At 42.1% G+C, this 18,142-nt stretch overlaps 1 protein-coding gene across 3 annotated transcripts in view; it reads right to left on the bottom strand.

Annotated features, from left to right (window-relative positions):
• Window positions 1-4,515: 4,515 nt before the first annotated feature.
• Window positions 4,516-18,142, bottom strand: part of tspan9a (tetraspanin 9a) — a 278,790-nt gene continuing 265,163 nt past the window's right edge. For all 3 annotated transcript variants that reach the window (XM_064951538.1, XM_064951539.1, XM_064951537.1), the window contains 2 exons: window positions 14,747-14,830; window positions 4,516-10,899 (listed from right to left, as the gene is read on the bottom strand). In XM_064951538.1, the coding sequence (XP_064807610.1) occupies window positions 10,828-10,899; window positions 14,747-14,830 (156 nt within the window). In that variant the 3' untranslated portion in view covers window positions 4,516-10,827. The remainder of the gene's footprint in view (window positions 10,900-14,746; window positions 14,831-18,142) is intronic.

Genomic DNA, 18,142 nt, shown 5'->3' with positions numbered 1-18,142 from the left:
TCTTTAAAAAAACTATATATAGATATCTAAATGGGTCCTAAAATACTAAATCAAATAGCTAAATGATCCATAGCATGACCATCTTGATCCATAGCATGACCAGGCTGCAGTAAAGGACTACAGTGTAGCCTTAAGAGTAACCTACAACCAGAGAAACATCTAGTCAAACCAAGTCCCTGTGATCAATATTCATATGTGGGTATATATACACTGCTCAAAAAAATAAAGGGAACACTTAAACAACACAATGTAACTCCAAGTCAATCCAAATCAAACTGTCCACTTAGGAAGCAACACTGATTGACAATAAATTTCACATGTTGTTGTGCAAATGGAATAGACAACAGGTGGAAATTATAGGCAATTAGCAAGACACCCCCAATAAAGGAGTGGTTCTGCAGGTGGGGACCACAGACCACTTCTCAGTTCCTATGCTTCCTGGCTGATGTTTTGGTCACTTTTGAATGCTGGCGGTGCTTTCACTCTAGTGGTAGCATGAGATGGAGTCTACAACCCACACAAGTGGCTCAGGTAGTGCAGCTCATCCAGGATGGCACATCAATGCGAGCTGTGGCAAGAAGGTTTGTTGTGTTTGTCAGCGTAGTGTCCAGAGCATGGGAGGCGCTACCAGGAGACAGGCCAGTACATCAGGAGACGTGGAGGAGGCCATAGGAGGGCAACAACCCAGCAGCAGGACCGCTACCTCCGCCTTTGTGCAAGGAGGAGCAGGAGGAGCACTGCTAGAGCCCTGCAAAATTACCTCCAGCAGGCCACAAATGTGCATGTGTCTGCTCAAATGGTCAGAAACAGACTCCACAAGGGTGGTATGAGGGCCCGGCGTCCACAGGTGGGGGTTGTGCTTATAGCCCAACACCGTGCAGGATGTTTGGCATTTGCCAGAGAACACCCAAGATTGGAAAATTCGCCACTGGCTCCGTTGGCGGTGGGTCAGACATGGTGTGGGGTGGCATTTCTTTGGGAGGGGGCACAGCCCTCCATGTGCTCGCCAGAGGTAGCCTGACTGACATTAGGTACCGAGATGAGATCCTCAGACCCTTTGTGAGACCATATGCTGGTGCGGTTGGCCCTGGGTTCCTACTAATGCAAGACAATGCTAGACCTCATGTGGCTGGAGTGTGTCAGCAGTTCCTGCAAGAGGAAGGCATTGATGCTATTGTCTGGCCCGCCCGTTCCCCAGACCTGAATCCAATTGAGCACATCTGGGACATCATGTCTTGCTAGATCCACCAACTCCACGTTCCACCACAGACTGTCCAGGAGTTGGAGGATGCTTTAGTCCAGGTCTGGGAGGAGATGCCTCAGGAGACCATCCGCCACCTCATCAGGAGCATGCCCAGGCGTTGTAGTGAGGTCATACAGGCACGCGGAGGCCACACACACTACTGAGCCTAATTTTGACTTGTTTTAAGGACATTACATCAAAGTTGGATCAGCCTGTAGTGTGGTTTCCCACTTTAATTTTGAGTGTGACTCCAAATCCAGACCTCCATGGGTTGATAAATTTGATTTCCATTGATAATTTTTGTGTGATTTTGTTGTCAGCACATTCAACTATGTAAAGAAACAAATATTTAATAAGAATATTTCATTCATTCAGATCTAGGATGTGTTATTTTAGTGTTCCCTTTATTTTTTTAGCAGTGTATATACAGTACACATAGGTTGTCTAGGCCCTAGGGGCTGGACATTGTGAATTGACAGTGGGGCCAGAATCTAAAGCAATTGCTTTTTTAGTCTTCAGCGTTTTACCGTAAATGCGATCTCTGTGAATGTCAGGGAAATTGCCTTTAAAAGGCACATTAATGGTATTGCAATGCGCTTAACGAGAAAGGGCCTCTGATGGAATCCTGGCCAAAGTTTTACAACACCAGAGCATTCTCTGTAGGCTATCACATTTTCTGATTTCTTAGTATGGGCCTACCCAATGAAAGTGGCCTTCAACAATGTGGAAATGTAAATTTGACCTATAAAAAAAGCATCCTCATGTCCTGCTCTCTCTCCCTATAGACATACGTTAACACCTGCTGTTGGGGTGTTGTGGTCCCCTTGAACCCCAGTGTGTGATTCCCTCTGTGCTGGTTATTGGATCTTGTCCTGGATGCTCTTAGGCTCATCCTGGCTGGTTGACAGGTAACCTGTCTGAGACTGGACAGGAAAAGTTAGTGAGGTCATCAAGCAGTTCACACTCAGGCAACTGGACCAATTTTGATTGTGCCCACATTGTATCTGTTGCATCTACATATGGTAGTAAAATGTCTCTTATAAGTCCACTGTGTCCGCATTGGCTGAATCCTAAATCACGCCCTTCCCCTCAGCCCTCCATTTGCACGTTCACATGAATTTGGAAAATAATAATGGTAAAATGCTGCACAATCCAGGTGTTGAAAGCTCTTAGAGACTTAGCCAGAAAGACCCACAGCTATAAGAGCTGCCAAAAGTGCTTCTACAAAGTATTGACTTGTGTGTGAATACTTGTGTTAATGAGATATTTCTGTATTTAATTTTCAATAAATGTACAAACATTTCTAAAAACATGTTTTCACTGAGGGACCTTACAGATAATTGTATGTGTGGGGTACAGAGATGAGCTGGTCATTCAAAAATCATGTTAAACACTATTATTACAGACACTTATGTGACTTGTTAACCTCTCTGAACCACCCATCCCGGATCCGGTGTAATTGTCATCAGCAACGCTGAATAGCATAGCGCCACAGTCAAATAATATTATTAGAAAATATTCATATTCATGAAATCACAAGTGCAATATTGCAAAACACAGCTTAGCCTTTTGTTAATCAACCTGTCGTCTCAGATTTTGAAATTATGCTTTACAGTGAAAGCAATACAAGTGTTTGTGTAAGTTTATCGATCGCTCAACAAAACAATAAGTACACTTAGCATCAGGTAACTTGGTCACAAAAAAATCAGAAAAGCAATCAAATTAATAGTTTACCTTTGATGATCTTTGGATGTTTTCACTCACGAGACTCCCAGTTAGACAACAAATGTTCCATAAAGATATTTTTTATATCCAAATACCTCCGTTAGTTTGGTGCGTTATGCCCAGGAATCCACTGGAAAGAGCGGTCACGACAACTTAGGCAAAAATTCCAAATTATATCCATAATGTCCACAGAAAAATGTCAAACGTTTTTTATAATCAATCCCCAGGGTGTTTTTCAAATATCTATTCGATAATATATCAACCGGGACAGTTGGCTTTTCACTAGGACCGGGAGTAACAATGGCCACCTTTCTCTTTAGTTTAAATCTATTTAGCTAAGGTGTTTGTAAACTTCCGACTTCAACTGGATCTCAGATTGGCCAATAAAAAGAAAAGATTAAGATGGGCAAATGAACACAGACACTGGACAGAAGAACTCTGCCTAGAAGGCCAACATCCCGGAGTTGCCTCTTCACTGTTGATGTTGAGACTTGTGTTTTGCGGTTACTCTTTCATGAAGTTGCCAGACTTGTGAGGCATCTGTTTCTCAAACTAGACCCTCTAATGTACAGTCGTGGCCAAAAGTTTTGAGAATGACACAAATATTAATTTTCACAAAGTTTGCTGCTGTTTGACGAGATAGGGTTGGTATACAGAAAATAGCCCTATTTGGTAAAAGACCAAGTCCATATTATGGAAAGAACAGCTCATATAAGCAAAGAGACATGAAGGTCAGAACTTTGAAAGTTTCTTCAAGTGCAGTCGCAAAAACCATCAAGCGCTATGATGAAACTAAACTGGCTCTCATGGAGACGCCACTGGCTGCAGAGGATAAGTTCATTAGAGTTACCAGCCTCAGAATCGGCAATTAACTGCACCTCAGATTGAACCTTACAGAGTTCAAGTAACAGATATCTCAACATGAACTGTTCAGAGGAGACTGTGTGAATCAGGCCTTTGTGGTGGAATTGCTGCAAAGAAACCACTACTAAAGGACACCAATAATAAGAAAAGACTTGCTTTGGCCAAGAAAACGAGTGGTGGAAATCTGGCCTTTGGTCTGATGAGTCCAAATCTGAGATTTTTTGGTTCAAACCGCCTTGTCTTTGTGAGACGCAGAGTGGGTGAACGGATGAATTCCAAATGTGTAGTTCCCACCGTGAAGCATGGAGGAGATGTGATGTTGTGAGAGGTTTTTGCTGGTGACACGGTCTGTGATTTATTTAGAATTCAAGGTACACTTAACCAGCATGGCTACCACAGCATTCTGCAGCGATACGCCATCCCATCTGGTTTGCACTTAGTGGAACTATCATTTGTTTTTCAACGGGAAAATAACCCAAAACATACCTCCAGGCTGTGTAAAGGACTATTTGACCAAGAAGGAGAGTGATGGAGTGCTGCATCAGATGACCTGGCTTCCACAATTACCTGACCTCAACCCAATTGGGATGGTTTGGGATTGTGTACTGTGTAAGTATGTTTTTATTTTTATTTTGAAGAAATCAAATAATGTATTTTGGAAAATCAAAACAGAAAATCCCCAATCACCACTAATCACTTTATTTCAGTACATATTACTAATACAAAATGGTCTGTACAAAGGCTAAAATAGGTATTTTTTTTTGCATAGAAGGATCAGTGAGATTAAAGAAAGCCAGAATGGAATGGCACAGTAAACTCTACTCACTACCAAACAGGAAGAAGAGAAGGAGAACAGATAGGCTAAGGCCTAGATTCAATCTGTAGCGATAATGATCCGTGCTCTCCCGAGATTAAAATGTTAAGGTCATATTGAGCCGACATATGCTGCGTTTACTGTGACGTGGGAGCATTGCCTTTAGATTTGAACCTGTAGTGTGGATCTTCAGTGCTATGGATTGAATCTACGCCTAACTCAGGGGGTAAAGCTCAGTAGAAAAATACTCTTGTGCTCACATCAAACAGTAAAAATACTAGATAAAATTGCCAATTTTATAGGACACATCTGTAGAAACCAACTCAAAGAAAATCAGAGCCATAGATATAGTGAGATACAGTATATAGAGATATCTATATATGGCTCAGACTTATTATACTGCTCAATTAATACACCCCCCCCCATTCCCCCCTTCACCAATACACATGTAAATATTGGACTATAAATTGTGCCTTCCTGTATTATACTTATGCTAAAATGTTTATTCTATTCTGCTGTAATTTATTTTATGTTCATATTCATATTTTATTATTTCTTATTGTTGCTTTGTTGAGAAGGAACCTGCAAGTAAGCATTTCACTGGACAATGTATACCAAGTGCATCCCGTACATACCACTAATACACCTTAAAACCTGACGACTGTCATTTGAGTTTCTATTGTGATTAGTTCATCACACTGTCTGCAGTAGCTGCCCCTTAGGTTTCATTCTCTTTAAATGAGCACACATTTTAAGGGAATATGCTGTTCACGGTTTCCCCTGATGTAGCCTAACTTCTGACAGCTCACTCACTGATTCACTCCGTTCAATATACCAAAATATGAGAAATGATTCCGAATCAAACCGTACTTTTAAAAACTATACTTCACGGTGCCAAGAAAAAAGCAACACAATAACGTCAGTCTTCAAACATGAAAGGCAAATGAGCGTATAGGGTATAGTGGGATTTTTACCACACACTTTCCTTTATTTAAAAAATATTAGGATTTAAAGAATGAAATGTAGTGCACCACCTAATATAGATATTCAGAGTTCTTTTTTACATGTAGCAACAAAAAAAATCCACAGGACAAGGCTGACAGATGGCAGATAATACTGCGGTTTGCCACGACACTACATCAAACACACCATTCAAGAGCTTACATTTCAGAACAGCTCAGATAGTCAGCTTTAGTGGTGAGGGATTAGTGATGAGATTTTAAAAATATGTCAAAGGTGGTAGAAATGAGCTGCTTCCATAGCAGACAAAACCCCCAATAACCATTCTTCCCTTTCCATCTCCAGTCTGTGGCAGTGTTTCCATGTGACGAGAGGGAAAAAAATACTGAATGCTCATTCCAAATCCACGAATGAAATGTATCCTATTTCTCACTACAAGCTGCAATACTGTAAATTAATCTAGCAATACAGTACTAACCCCCCCCCCCCAAAAAAAACACATTTACATTTTCTTTTACAATGCTCCTGAATTAAAAAGTACAAATGCAAACAATCTATCAAACAAATAAAAGATGAACAACATGAATTAATGGGTAGGAAATAAGTTAACGCCCGTACAGCTAAGAAAATAACGTCCAAAAATGAACAGTTCAGAGAGAGTGTGGATGTTCATATCATCTTCTGTCAATATCATGGGCATTAGGTTAATGGGGTCCTTCCTATTGCAGAGGTGCAACAAGAACAGATGATCAGTTGATCAGTTACTCCCAGGACTAGAATAACAGTAATGCCGTAAGAACAATTCCATAGGGCAGAGTTGGGCAGGCATTTACAAGAACGGTACAGGCATGGTTAAAGACATACCGCAGATAATAGAATAGCACATCCTAATGTGCACAAAATGGATGACATTTGTAAGGTCATTTCAGCTTGAGCCGACATATGTGAATGCGGGAATATTGACTTTAAATTTAAATCGACCTAAAACTCAGATTTTCTGCAATACTTTTCCGATGCGGTTTGGATCCAGCTCTCCGTATAGAGAAAACAAAACAGCAAACATGCAGTATGTATTGATCCTCCTACTCAGACGGCATGTTCCTCCCTCAAAACAGGACTGGAAAAAATGCCTGCGGCGAAGTCAAGACAGGGAGGTGGTTTAGTTGCACCCTAAAAAGGAATAACGTTACGCTCCTGTTTGTCTTCAATTCCCCCGTCTAACTATCTGTCTATAATCCCAAGGATATAATCCTAATGTTCTCCAGATGACTGACAGCTTCTGTCACAACAAAGCCAAGTACAACACAGTAAAAGAGCAGATCGTATGAAAACAAGAGACAAAAACAGCTCATGTACAACGACACAACATCATAAAACACTAGTGTTAAAGTGATAGACTTCTTCTCCTCTATGAACATGAACAAACAACATATGTTTGATAAAACACTGAAAAACCACTTGACGGTGGGAGAATGCGGGAAGCAAAGACTTGAATGGATTCCTTTCCGAAGAACAGAAAAATGTCAAATGGTAGAAAACCGACATTTCAGAGATGGCAGAGTGACAGTTACACGTTACGTGAATGACAACGGGGAAAACTGTTTGGGATTTTGAAATGATTCTTGAACGAAGTCTGACATATGGACTGTGTGAAGCCGGTTTTGTATCAGGATTTTATCATGTAAATCTATCTTCATGCTGGAGTGGCTATTCTGCATTTCATTCAACATCAAACCCTTCCACCCCAAATCACTTCACACAATGTCGCAATGTCAGACTTTCACAATACAATAATGATCACAGATCTGATCAGCTGAGATGAATGTGCTCTTTAGTCTATGATTATCAGATGCAGCATTACTTCTGGGAGCAAGCAAAGTGGCAGAGGGTACATGGATGTAGGTACACAGGGTACAAACCTGTTCTTACGTGACCGACGACAATTGTCACATCTCTACAAATGTCGACCCTGGCATGTACCTCGCGGCATTTGCTGGAGCGATAAATTGTGCTGAATGTTTGTGGATGCATCCAGGCAGAGGACGTGAAGCGCTCATGCCAGTGCTTTACGTCAGCAGCTGTCATGTTTTTCCTGTGGTTGTAAAACATGGATTATGATGGGGGGCATCCAGTGAATCAGAGACAGAAAGGTCAACAACAACTATCTGAGCCTGTGACACAGCCATGCACAAAACCCACATCTGCTGCCATCTACCACTATGTAGAGTATTGTACATCCCAATATGTTCAAATTAAGATTTAATGAATGACCTTAGATGGTCCTGAAGATGATCCTTAATGCAGACAGTGTGAAGGCCGCAGTGTCTCCGAGTTCGCTGTGTTTGGCAAAATGTCCTTTACCTCCTGCCGCCTCCTCGATCCTTCACACGACATCTGCATGTAGCAGCAATGTCAGAGTTCTTACACCTCTTATCCCAAGCAGCATCCTAGCCTCTAACCCTCCTGCAATTGTAGGATGAGATTTTAGAACTGAGACACTTCTGGTCCCGATTATCAAACTTCTAACCAAATTCCCCAAAGTACAGTAAACATCCAGTCAGTTCAGCCAACCTCCCCTCCTTTATGTTAACGATAAGTCAATGAATTGATTACTACAAGCAGACGGTTGCAAGTGAATGCTTCATTAAGTTCCCTCTACTTCTGCATGTTGACATGATAAAGGAAAACGGGGCCATGTTCATTAGGGCATGTAAAGGAAAATGTTTATGCTACAAAAATGTTTCTTATCCAGGTAGTCCTAAACTGTTTCAGTCCATTTTGTTCCAGTGCCTAATGAACATGACCCTGTTGGTAAAGCCCTCCAAAGCAGCTTCGAGTGTAATTATCTACGTACCCTGAAACCTACCCTTGTTCTTGTACTAAACAGGACTCCTGCTGTTGAACCGCACATGGGCCACCGTTATAGCGCTAGTAAAACGACTTGTCCTACAGGGCGCGTTGCCATATCCGAACCACAGCCTCGCCTTTTGATCAGACTCCCTCCCTTCCACCCACTCTGTGACTGACTGACGCAGGGAAGGCGCTTTGAAAAGTACAGCAGCAGAATTCAGACTACAGGTGTAGACACATCATCACTTAGTCTAGCAGGAATGTCAGTGAAAATGTGTACTGTGAAGAGCTTGTCTCGCCCCCCCTGCCGTTCCGACATGTAAAAAGTAAGAGAGAGAGCGAAAGGATGAGATGGAGAAAGAGAGGGAATGAAAACTAAAGAGTTCAGGCATTCCTGGAGAGCTACCATTCTGTAGGTTTTTGCTCCAACCTTAATATAGTGCAGATGATTCTAATAATTAGCTGGCTGATAAACTGAATCAGGTCAGTTACAACTGGGGTTGGAGCGAAAACCTACAGGAGGGTAGCTCTCCAGGAACAGGGTTGGAGTGAAAACTACAGGAGGGTAGCTCTCCAGGAACAGGGTTGGAGTGACAACCTACAGGAGGGTAGCTCTCCAGGAACAGGGTTGGAGTGACAACCTACAGGAGGGTAGCTCTCCAGGAACAGGGTTGGAGTGACAACCTACAGGAGAGTAGCTCTCCAGGAACAGGGTTGGAGTGACAACCTACAGGAGAGTAGCTCTCCAGGAACAGGGTTGGAGTGACAACCTACAGGAGAGTAGCTCTCCAGGAACAGGGTTGGAGAGCCCTGCACTCTTAACTTGATTCCTCTGAAGTTTAATTCTTTCCATCACAGGAAACACCTCTACGAATCCAGGGCACCACCCACTTAGGGCTCATGGCATTACAACCTTGACCTACGACCCACCCCAACCCCTGACCATCCACAGCAAAGATGGGCAACTCCAGTCCTCGGGGGCCTGGTTGGTGACACACGTTTTCCCCAGCCACTGCTAACACCAGACTCCAATAATCAACTGATCATTGACTGTGTCATAGACTGACCGATTGCTTTACCATATGATGTGTTTAGCTGATAAGTAAAATACCTATCCAAGCATTGTAAGATCTGGCATGCGTCAGCAACGCCTGGGCAGAGGAAAGCGCCCATAGTCTTCAGTTTAGATTCATGCAATTTGTCTAATCAGGTGTGTTAGCTATAGGGCTAGGAGAAGAGTGTCACACCAGTTGCCCATCCCTGATCCACAGCAACTCATCACATCTCATCACAGGTGGCCGTAATGTCTGGAACGGATTAAATAGCATGGCATCGAAAACATCAAACACATAGTTTCCATTAGTTTGATACCATTCCATTCACTCCATTCCATCCATTATTATGAGCCGTCCTCCCCTCAGCAGCCTCCTGTGCATCTCATCCATTCCACACCTCTGACAACAGATAACACAGGGCTCTCCAACCCTGTTTCTGGAGGGTTACCCTCCTGTAGGTTTTTGTTCCAACTCCAGTTGTAACTAAGCTGATTCAATTTATAAATCAGCCAATTATACAAATCAGGTGCACTAGATGATGGTTGGAGTGACAACCTACAGGATGGTAGCTCTCCAGGACACAGGGTTGGAGTGACAACCTACAGGATGGTAGCTCTCCAGGACACAGGGTTGGAGTGACAACCTACAGAATGGTAGCTCTCCAGGAACAGGGTTGGAGTGACAACCTACAGGATGGTAGCTCTCCAGGAACAGGGTTGGAGTGACAACCTACAGGATGGTAGCTCTCCAGGAACAGTGTTTGAGAGTCTTGACTTAGCATATCAAACACTCCATTTCATAGGAGCATAAAGGGGGGAAAGAAATGTTGTCTGACATTTTCAATGGAAAAGGGTTCCGGGGAGTAGAAAACTAGCATAGCATGTCGGAGCCTTTCATCATTTAGAAGGGAAAGAGGAAGTTAACATGAACAATCAACACGACAAAATCCATGAAAACCTGGAGACTACAATCTAATCTTTCTTTTCACCGCTTTCTTCGCCTTGCGGGGGGGGGTGAGCATTAGTAAAGCTTCCCGCAAAACTATTAGTCCAAGCGCCCAAAACATTTATATTTACTTCTGAACAGGAGAGAGACGACATAAGACATCTCCCAGTCCCATTTATCTTTGGCAAATGAATGGTGGAGTGGACAGCGAAGAGGACAAGGGTGACACAGCTGCAGTCTGTACAGGGTTTCTGGGAAGAGTGGGGAGTGGGAGGCTTTGTGATACAGGAGGTATGGGGGGGGGGGCATCCAGAGTCTATCCCATCAGGCAGTACATGGGGCTCCTTTCCCTGTGTGCTGTCTGTCCCACGCTAAGCGTCATACTTCTTCCCTGTTCTGTGGATTTGGTGGAACAGTGTCATGGAGAACGCCATTCCCAGGAGCTGCAGAGAAGGAGAGGGAGAAAAATGAATTTGGTCTTTGAAGTCTCTATACAGATGTTTTATCATTACTGTATCAAAGTCAGAGGACACAGTGAATGGTACAGTGCAGCCAGTTCTGAGTGATGTGAGCAAACTCCTGTGTTATGTACTCTGCTACACTAGGTGAAATACATTCACTGTTAGTGCTTCTGGGCTTGTGTTGAGTTTATGACACTGAAGAAAAATCCTCCAGCAGACCACATTTTCCTATTTCCAAACCATGGATAGAGATTGGCTACCACCTCTCTCTCTCAGGCCGTCTTGAAACATCAAATATGACAACATGCCTCTGTATGTCACTGATGAAATACCGTGAGATAAGTGAGCACATTATGTCAATGAGGTAAATTATGAAAAAAAAGTTTATTCTTTGAAGTTTTCCATTAAGGAATAGCCTGTGATACGTAGGACTACTTTCACATCAAAGTCAGGAGGCTGATCCTAAAGCCATTATCTGAAGCAGTCAGGACTGGAGTGAGTAAAACTCTTTATTACAAAACATAACTGGGTTCAAATACTATTTGAAATCTTTTAAAAACAACGTTAGCCTGCCCAGAGTGCCATATGGGCGGGGTTTGTGTTTTTTTTGACTATTCTATTGGTCCCATTGTGCCAGGAAAGCTCAGTCAAGCCCAGATAAATTATTATCAATTATTTCAAGTAGTATTTGAACCCAGGTCAGTTACACATGCAGACCACACTTACTGTAGCCGGAAGTTAGCTCGCTAGCTACCGTAGGAAGTATTTTGCTACTGTGATTAGCATTAGCTTCTGGGAAGCTGCTGCTGACTTTCCCTTTCGTTCCAGACAAACTTGGGTCCATATGCTTAGGGATACCTTCTTAAACTCCTGCCAGTCCCACCTAATATCTAACACAGTGTGGTGAAAAAGCTAACAGTTATTATACCAGGCTCTTGAGCAATGCCAAGCACACATCACAGATCAAACTCCAACCCCAACCCTGTCACGCACAGATACACACACTGTTCAGTATGTCTGCATTAGGGATGCACCTGTAGGGCAGAGGCTTTGGATAGGATAGGGGGCAGCATTTGGAATTTTGGATGAAAACATGACCAAATTCAACTGCCTGCTACTCATCCCCAGAATATAACATATGCATAGTATTGGTAAATTTGGATAGAAAACACTCTGAAGTTTCCAAAACTGTTTGAAACATGTCTGTGAGTATAACAGAACTTTTGAGGTCACTCTCTTCTCAATGTTTTTTCATTGGGAATCCAGATTTCTAAGGGACTTGCAGTTCCTACCGCTTCCGCTGGATGTCACCAGTCTTTAGAAATTGGTTGAGGTTATTCCTTTGTGTAATGAAGAAGTACGGCCATCTTGAACGAGGGTCACTTCATGTGTACTGTTTGATAGTGGCGCATGACCAGAAAGCATGCGTCAGTTTGTTTTCTTCCTGTATTGAACACAGATCATCCTGTCTTCAATTTGATCAATTATTTACTTTAAAAAAGACGTAAAGTTGTATTACAAAGTAGTTTGAAATGTTTTGGCAAACTTTACAGGTAACTTTTGAGATATTTTGTAGTCAAGTTGCGCAAGTTGGAACCGGTGTTATTCTGGATCAAATGCGCCAAATAAATGGACATTTTGGATATATGTGCATGGAATTAATCAAACAAAAGGACCATTTGATGTTTATGGGACATATTGGAGTGTCAACAGAAAAAGATTGACAAAAGTAAGGCATGATTTATATTTATATTTGTATTTCTGCGTTTTGTGTCGCGCCTGCACGGTTGAAATATGTTTTCTCTCTTTTTGGTTATGGAGGTGCTATCCTCAGATAATAGCATCGTTCGCTTTCGCCAAAAAGCCTTTTTGAAATCTGACACGTTGGCTGGATTCACAACACGTGTAGCTTTAATTTGGTATCTTACATGTGTGATTTCATGAAAGTTAGATTTTTATAGGAATTTATTTGAATTTGGCGCTCTGCATTTTCTCTGGCTTTTGGCCAAGTGGGACGCTATCGTCCCACATATCCCAGAGAGGTTTTTAACTCATGCGGACTCTCCCCAGCTTTCTCCAGCTTACTCTACAGAGCAAAGTAGAGGTCTGAAGCAAAGTCTATCTGTGGTTCTAGGTTCCATATTTTGTTATTAAGCAGATAGGACAATAGTGTGAATACAGAAAAGACAGGAGTTTGAGTCAAAGGGCAGTAGGCAGTGGGCCGGATTCAAACCCATGCCGGCACAGGGATACACGTCTCTGCAGACTGCCTTTTAATGAGTCCCATTTCTGCTACTCTCAGTAATGGGCTGGGGAATGTTAGGTGGTGGGGTCAGGCCAAAGGTCAAAGGAAAAATAAACTATGTACAGTATATTGTCCTTCTGCTGCTGCAGGCTCAGTCTTCTATATATCCTCATTATATCTCTCTCATTCTCTCTTTCTCTACTTCTCTCCTGCTCTCTTTCTATCCCTCTCTCAAAAACACCCTATGCAACAGGCGTGTTTGGGATTTGATAATGTGTGTGAGCAGAGAGAGTGCAGACCAGCCCTGTGGCACAGTCTAAAATCATGGTGACAACTCTACTTCTATACGTTAAAGAGCTTGGGCTTTCCTGCCTCTGACACAGAGTAGAGCAGAGAGCAGAGAGGCAGCTGGAGTTAGACAGGTAGGCAAGACAGGAAGTGTAGACAAGGAGGCAGACAGGTTGGGAAGACAGGTGCTTTAGGGTAGCCAGAGAGACATACCACGAGAAAAGCTAGTCAGACAGGTACTTTAGGGTAGTCAGAGAGACATACCATGAGAAAAGATAGTCAGACAGGTACTTTAGGGTAGTCAGAGAGACATACCATGAGAAAAGATAGTCAGACAGGTACTTTATGGTAGTCAGAGAGACATACCATGAGAAAAGATAGTCAGACAGGTACTTTATGGTAGTCAGAGAGACATACCATGAGAAAAGATAGTCAGACAGGTACTTTATGGTAGTCAGAGAGACATACCATGAGAAAAGATAGTCAGACAGGTACTTTAGGGTAGTCAGAGAGTCATACCATGAGAAAAGATAGTCAGACAGATACTTTATGGTAGTCAGAGAGTCATACCACGAGAAAAGATAGTCAGACAGGTACTTTAGGGTAGTCAGAGAGTCATACCACGAGAAAAGATAGTCAGACGGGTACTTTAGGGTAGTCAGAGAGACATACCATGAGAAAAGATGGTCAGACAGGTACTTTAGGGTAGTCAGAGAGTCATACCATGAGAGATAGTCAGACAGGTACTTTAGGGTAGTCAGAGAGACATACCACGAGAAAAGATAGTCAGACAGGTACTTTAGGGTAGTCAGAGAGACATACCATGAGAAAAGATAGTCAGACAGGTACTTTAGGGTAGTCAGAGAGACATACCACGAGAAAAGATAGTCAGACAGGTACTTTAGGGTAGTCAGAGAGTCATACCACGAGAAAAGATAGTCAGACAGGTACTTTAGGGTAGTCAGAGAGTCAGACAGAAAGGACAGAAAGGAGGAACATAGGGATGCAGCATGCTGAGATCTCTTTATCAGGTCTTATATCACTTCCTGGTGTCTGGCTCCAGCATTGGGCACAGAGCCAAGGTGCTTTGATTTCCTCAGACAGGACCAGGGAACACCAGACACCATCTTCAGTACGGCAGAATGTGTAGATACTACTACGCCCACTGAGCATGGAGTTTATTACTGGCCTGTCTCTCACAGGGAGAGGGAGTGTATGGCTGTGAAGTCACACACACACACACACACACACACACACACACACACACACGCTTCATGGAGAGAGCTTGCTGCTTACCTGCACTACCAAGATGCACATGCCAATGGTTCCCATGAGATGCTTATTGTCATCGAGCCACTCCTCCACCTTCTCATAGCAGCCCTAGGGGACAGAGGGACAACAATAGAAGTGTGAGCGGACACTAGCACTTGAGAGGAGATATAGGAGAAAGATAGAATAGGGGGTGATGGAGGAAATATGGAAGAATAGTAAGAGTCACTCGATGGAGATAAATAACGTTCTGTCAAAAAACAGCAATTGAAAAACACTTTGGATCGTTCAATTTTGAATATGGCAAGACATTTAATATTTCAGACGCACAAGGTTGTTGGGGAAGAAAGATAGTAAAATCACTGAAGTGGCCCTTCTGTAGCTATCATCTCTGGTTCATGTATATTGTTAGATGTTATTAATCACAGGTTCATTCATAGGTCACTACTACTTGAAAAAGTTTGGCATGGGCCCTCAAATCCTCAACTTTCTACAGCTGTACCATTGAGAGCATATTGACTGGCTGCATCGCTGCCTGGTATGGCAATAGTACCGCCATCGATCGCGTGGCACTACAGGGGGTGGTGCGGACAGCTTACTACATCACTGGGGCCGAGCTCCCTGCCATTCAGGACATCTGAATCAGGCGGTGTGGAAGGAAGGCCCGGAAAATCGTTTAAGCCATAGACTCTACTAAATGTAAAACTAAACATATTCACGTCACCAAATTATTGATTAAAACCCGCTGTTTTGCAATTAAGATCTACAGTAGCCTTAACAGCACTCTGTAGGGTAACACCATGGTGTAGCCAGAGGACAGTTAGCTTCCGTCCTCCTCTGGGTACATTGACTTCAATACAAAATCTAGGATGTTCATGGTTCTCACCCCCTTCCATAGATTTGTATAGCAATTATCAGAACTTCCAGAGGACATCCTCCAACGTATCAAAGCTCTTGCAGCTTGAACTGATATGTTGTCCACCCAATCAAAGGATCAGAGAATGAATCTAGTACTGAAAGCAAAAGTACAGCTAGCTAGCACTGCAGTGCATATGATTTGGTGAGTACTTGACTCAAAGAGAGAGAAAGACAATAGTTGAAAGGTTTTGAGTAAATTATTTTTTTCAAAAAGGAAGGAGAAGCGAGAGAGTTAGCTACTGTATATTTCATATTTTTTTCACTTTCCCTTACTTAGCTAGCAAATGCAGCTAGCTAGTTTAGCCTACTCAAACATCCGGCTCAAACAGAGAGGGATGCTACATTAGTTAGCTAGCTGCATATGGCTATCCAACACTTTTACTTTGCCATGTCAAGGTAAGCTTTTGGTTGTATTAATTTCTTGCCACCAGGGCCTGCCAGTGTAACTGCTAACCTCCCTGCTGACTGTACACTGTACTGCATGATTGTTGCAGGTTTACTAACGTGTTAGTTCTAGTAGCTATGTTGACTATGACGTTATAATATGGAGACAGCGATGTTGGCTGTGTGTAGCGGTCACAGACAGCTGACATGTTGTGCACTGAAGTCCACAAGTGAAGGGTGAGGAGGAGAGCGCATAGATGCGAGATGAAATACAATTACCAAAGGGATCATGCTACAGTATGTGGCTGCTATGAAAGTGAATTATGTTTGCGTGTGATCAGGGGTGTATTCATTAAATCAATTCTGTTGAAAAACATTTCTTAAAAGGAAGGCTACTTAAAATCGAAATGATGTTCAAAACAATACAATCCTTACCTCAACACACTTGCAAAGTAACTATTACACCCTAGATCATCTAGATGCAGGCAAGGGTGTGCAAGGCAGTATTGAATGTGCCAATGTCTGTCAACTTGGTTACTCAAATTTCTCTCGACCTGTGCACCTAGCATACGTTGTAAACTTGCATTCATAAGCTAGGTTGTAGCAACCTAATGATGAGACAACTCTCATCTAATTAAATGTATTCTTATTATGATGTATTATTATAATTATGACATTGTGGCTGTGTTAACTAGTGACAACCATGTGGCGGAGAAGTTAGTGACAGTTTCAGCTGTTGCAATAGATGGGTTGTCACGAAAACAATGTGCGTGCTTCCATGGGGTAGAAGTCAGCTTTTGAGGTGTTTTGACTGATTTCATGTCAATGCTAATATGGCAAAAAAATTCACTAGCTAGCGAACTGTAACGATGTATTTGAGAGACAAGTGGTCATTCTGCAAATGTATTGCCAACTGGTATCTAATAATAATAACAATTAAATAATACTAATACATTATTGTACATTGTTGTACAACTACTAATAGACCTAGAACTAATAATACAACTAGAAATATTAATACAACTAATAAAACAAAATACCTATAATATATAGTATACTGTACACACGTACATACACACACATTTACAAGTATCTTCACACGGTGATGTTTCCATGAGCTAAAAACACAAACCGTTTGTTCTTAACATTTGAAAAGGGGCTTTTTTAAATTCTATTTTTATTTCACCTTTATTTAACCAGGTAGGCCAGTTGAGAACAAGTTCTCATTTGCAACTGCGACCTGACCAAGATAAAGCAAAGCAGTGTGACACAGACAACAACACAGAGTTACACATGGAGTAAACAATAAACAAGCCAATAACACAAACAAATCAATGACACAGTAGAAAAAATAAAGTCTATATACAGTGTGTGTGCAAAAGGCATGAGGAGGTAGGCAATAAATAGGCCATAGGAGCGAATAGTTACAATTTAGCAGATTAACACTGGAGTGATAAATGAGCAGATGATGATGTGCAAGTAGAGCTACTGGTGTGCAAAAGAGCAGAAAAGTAAATAAATATAAACAGTATGGGGATGAGGTAGGTAGATTGGGTGGGCTATTTACAGATGGACTATGTACAGCTGCAGCGATCGGTTAGCTGCTCAGATAGTTGATGTTTGAAGTTGGTGAGGGAAATAAAAGTCTCCAACTTTCTATTGCAGAGATTTACATGGAACTCAAACCCATCTTTAGGCACAGGTTGCACACCTTTTATTATAGGGAATCTCCCATTCTGCAGTACAGAAATATAGGGAACATGTAGACCCTGAAGTTTTGTGCTGTAAAATCAAACGGCTGTTTTAGGCATAATGAAAGCAAAAGTTCAAACGGTGACCAAAATGCAAAGTAAGCAATGTTAGGCTACTTAAAATCGAAATGATGTTCAAAACAATACAATCCTTACCTCAACACACTTGCAAAGTAACTATTGTATAGTCATTTGAAATATATACTTATTTTAGATACACCTTTTGTCTGAGCAGAAAGAATCTGTGCACTCTTCGATTGGCACTAGAAGAGCCGAGTGAGTCCATGTTTACGTCATGCCACCCTACGTCCTTGACTTTTCCTATATAAGTCTATTTAACTCACATATGTTGTAAAAAAAAATCGATATC

This window comes from Oncorhynchus masou, chromosome 31 (assembly GCF_036934945.1).
Source record: "Oncorhynchus masou masou isolate Uvic2021 chromosome 31, UVic_Omas_1.1, whole genome shotgun sequence".
Classification (NCBI taxonomy): Eukaryota; Metazoa; Chordata; class Actinopteri; order Salmoniformes; family Salmonidae; genus Oncorhynchus; species Oncorhynchus masou.
Note: the sequence above shows the minus strand (reverse complement) of the source record. Positions and strands in the feature narration are given on the sequence as shown.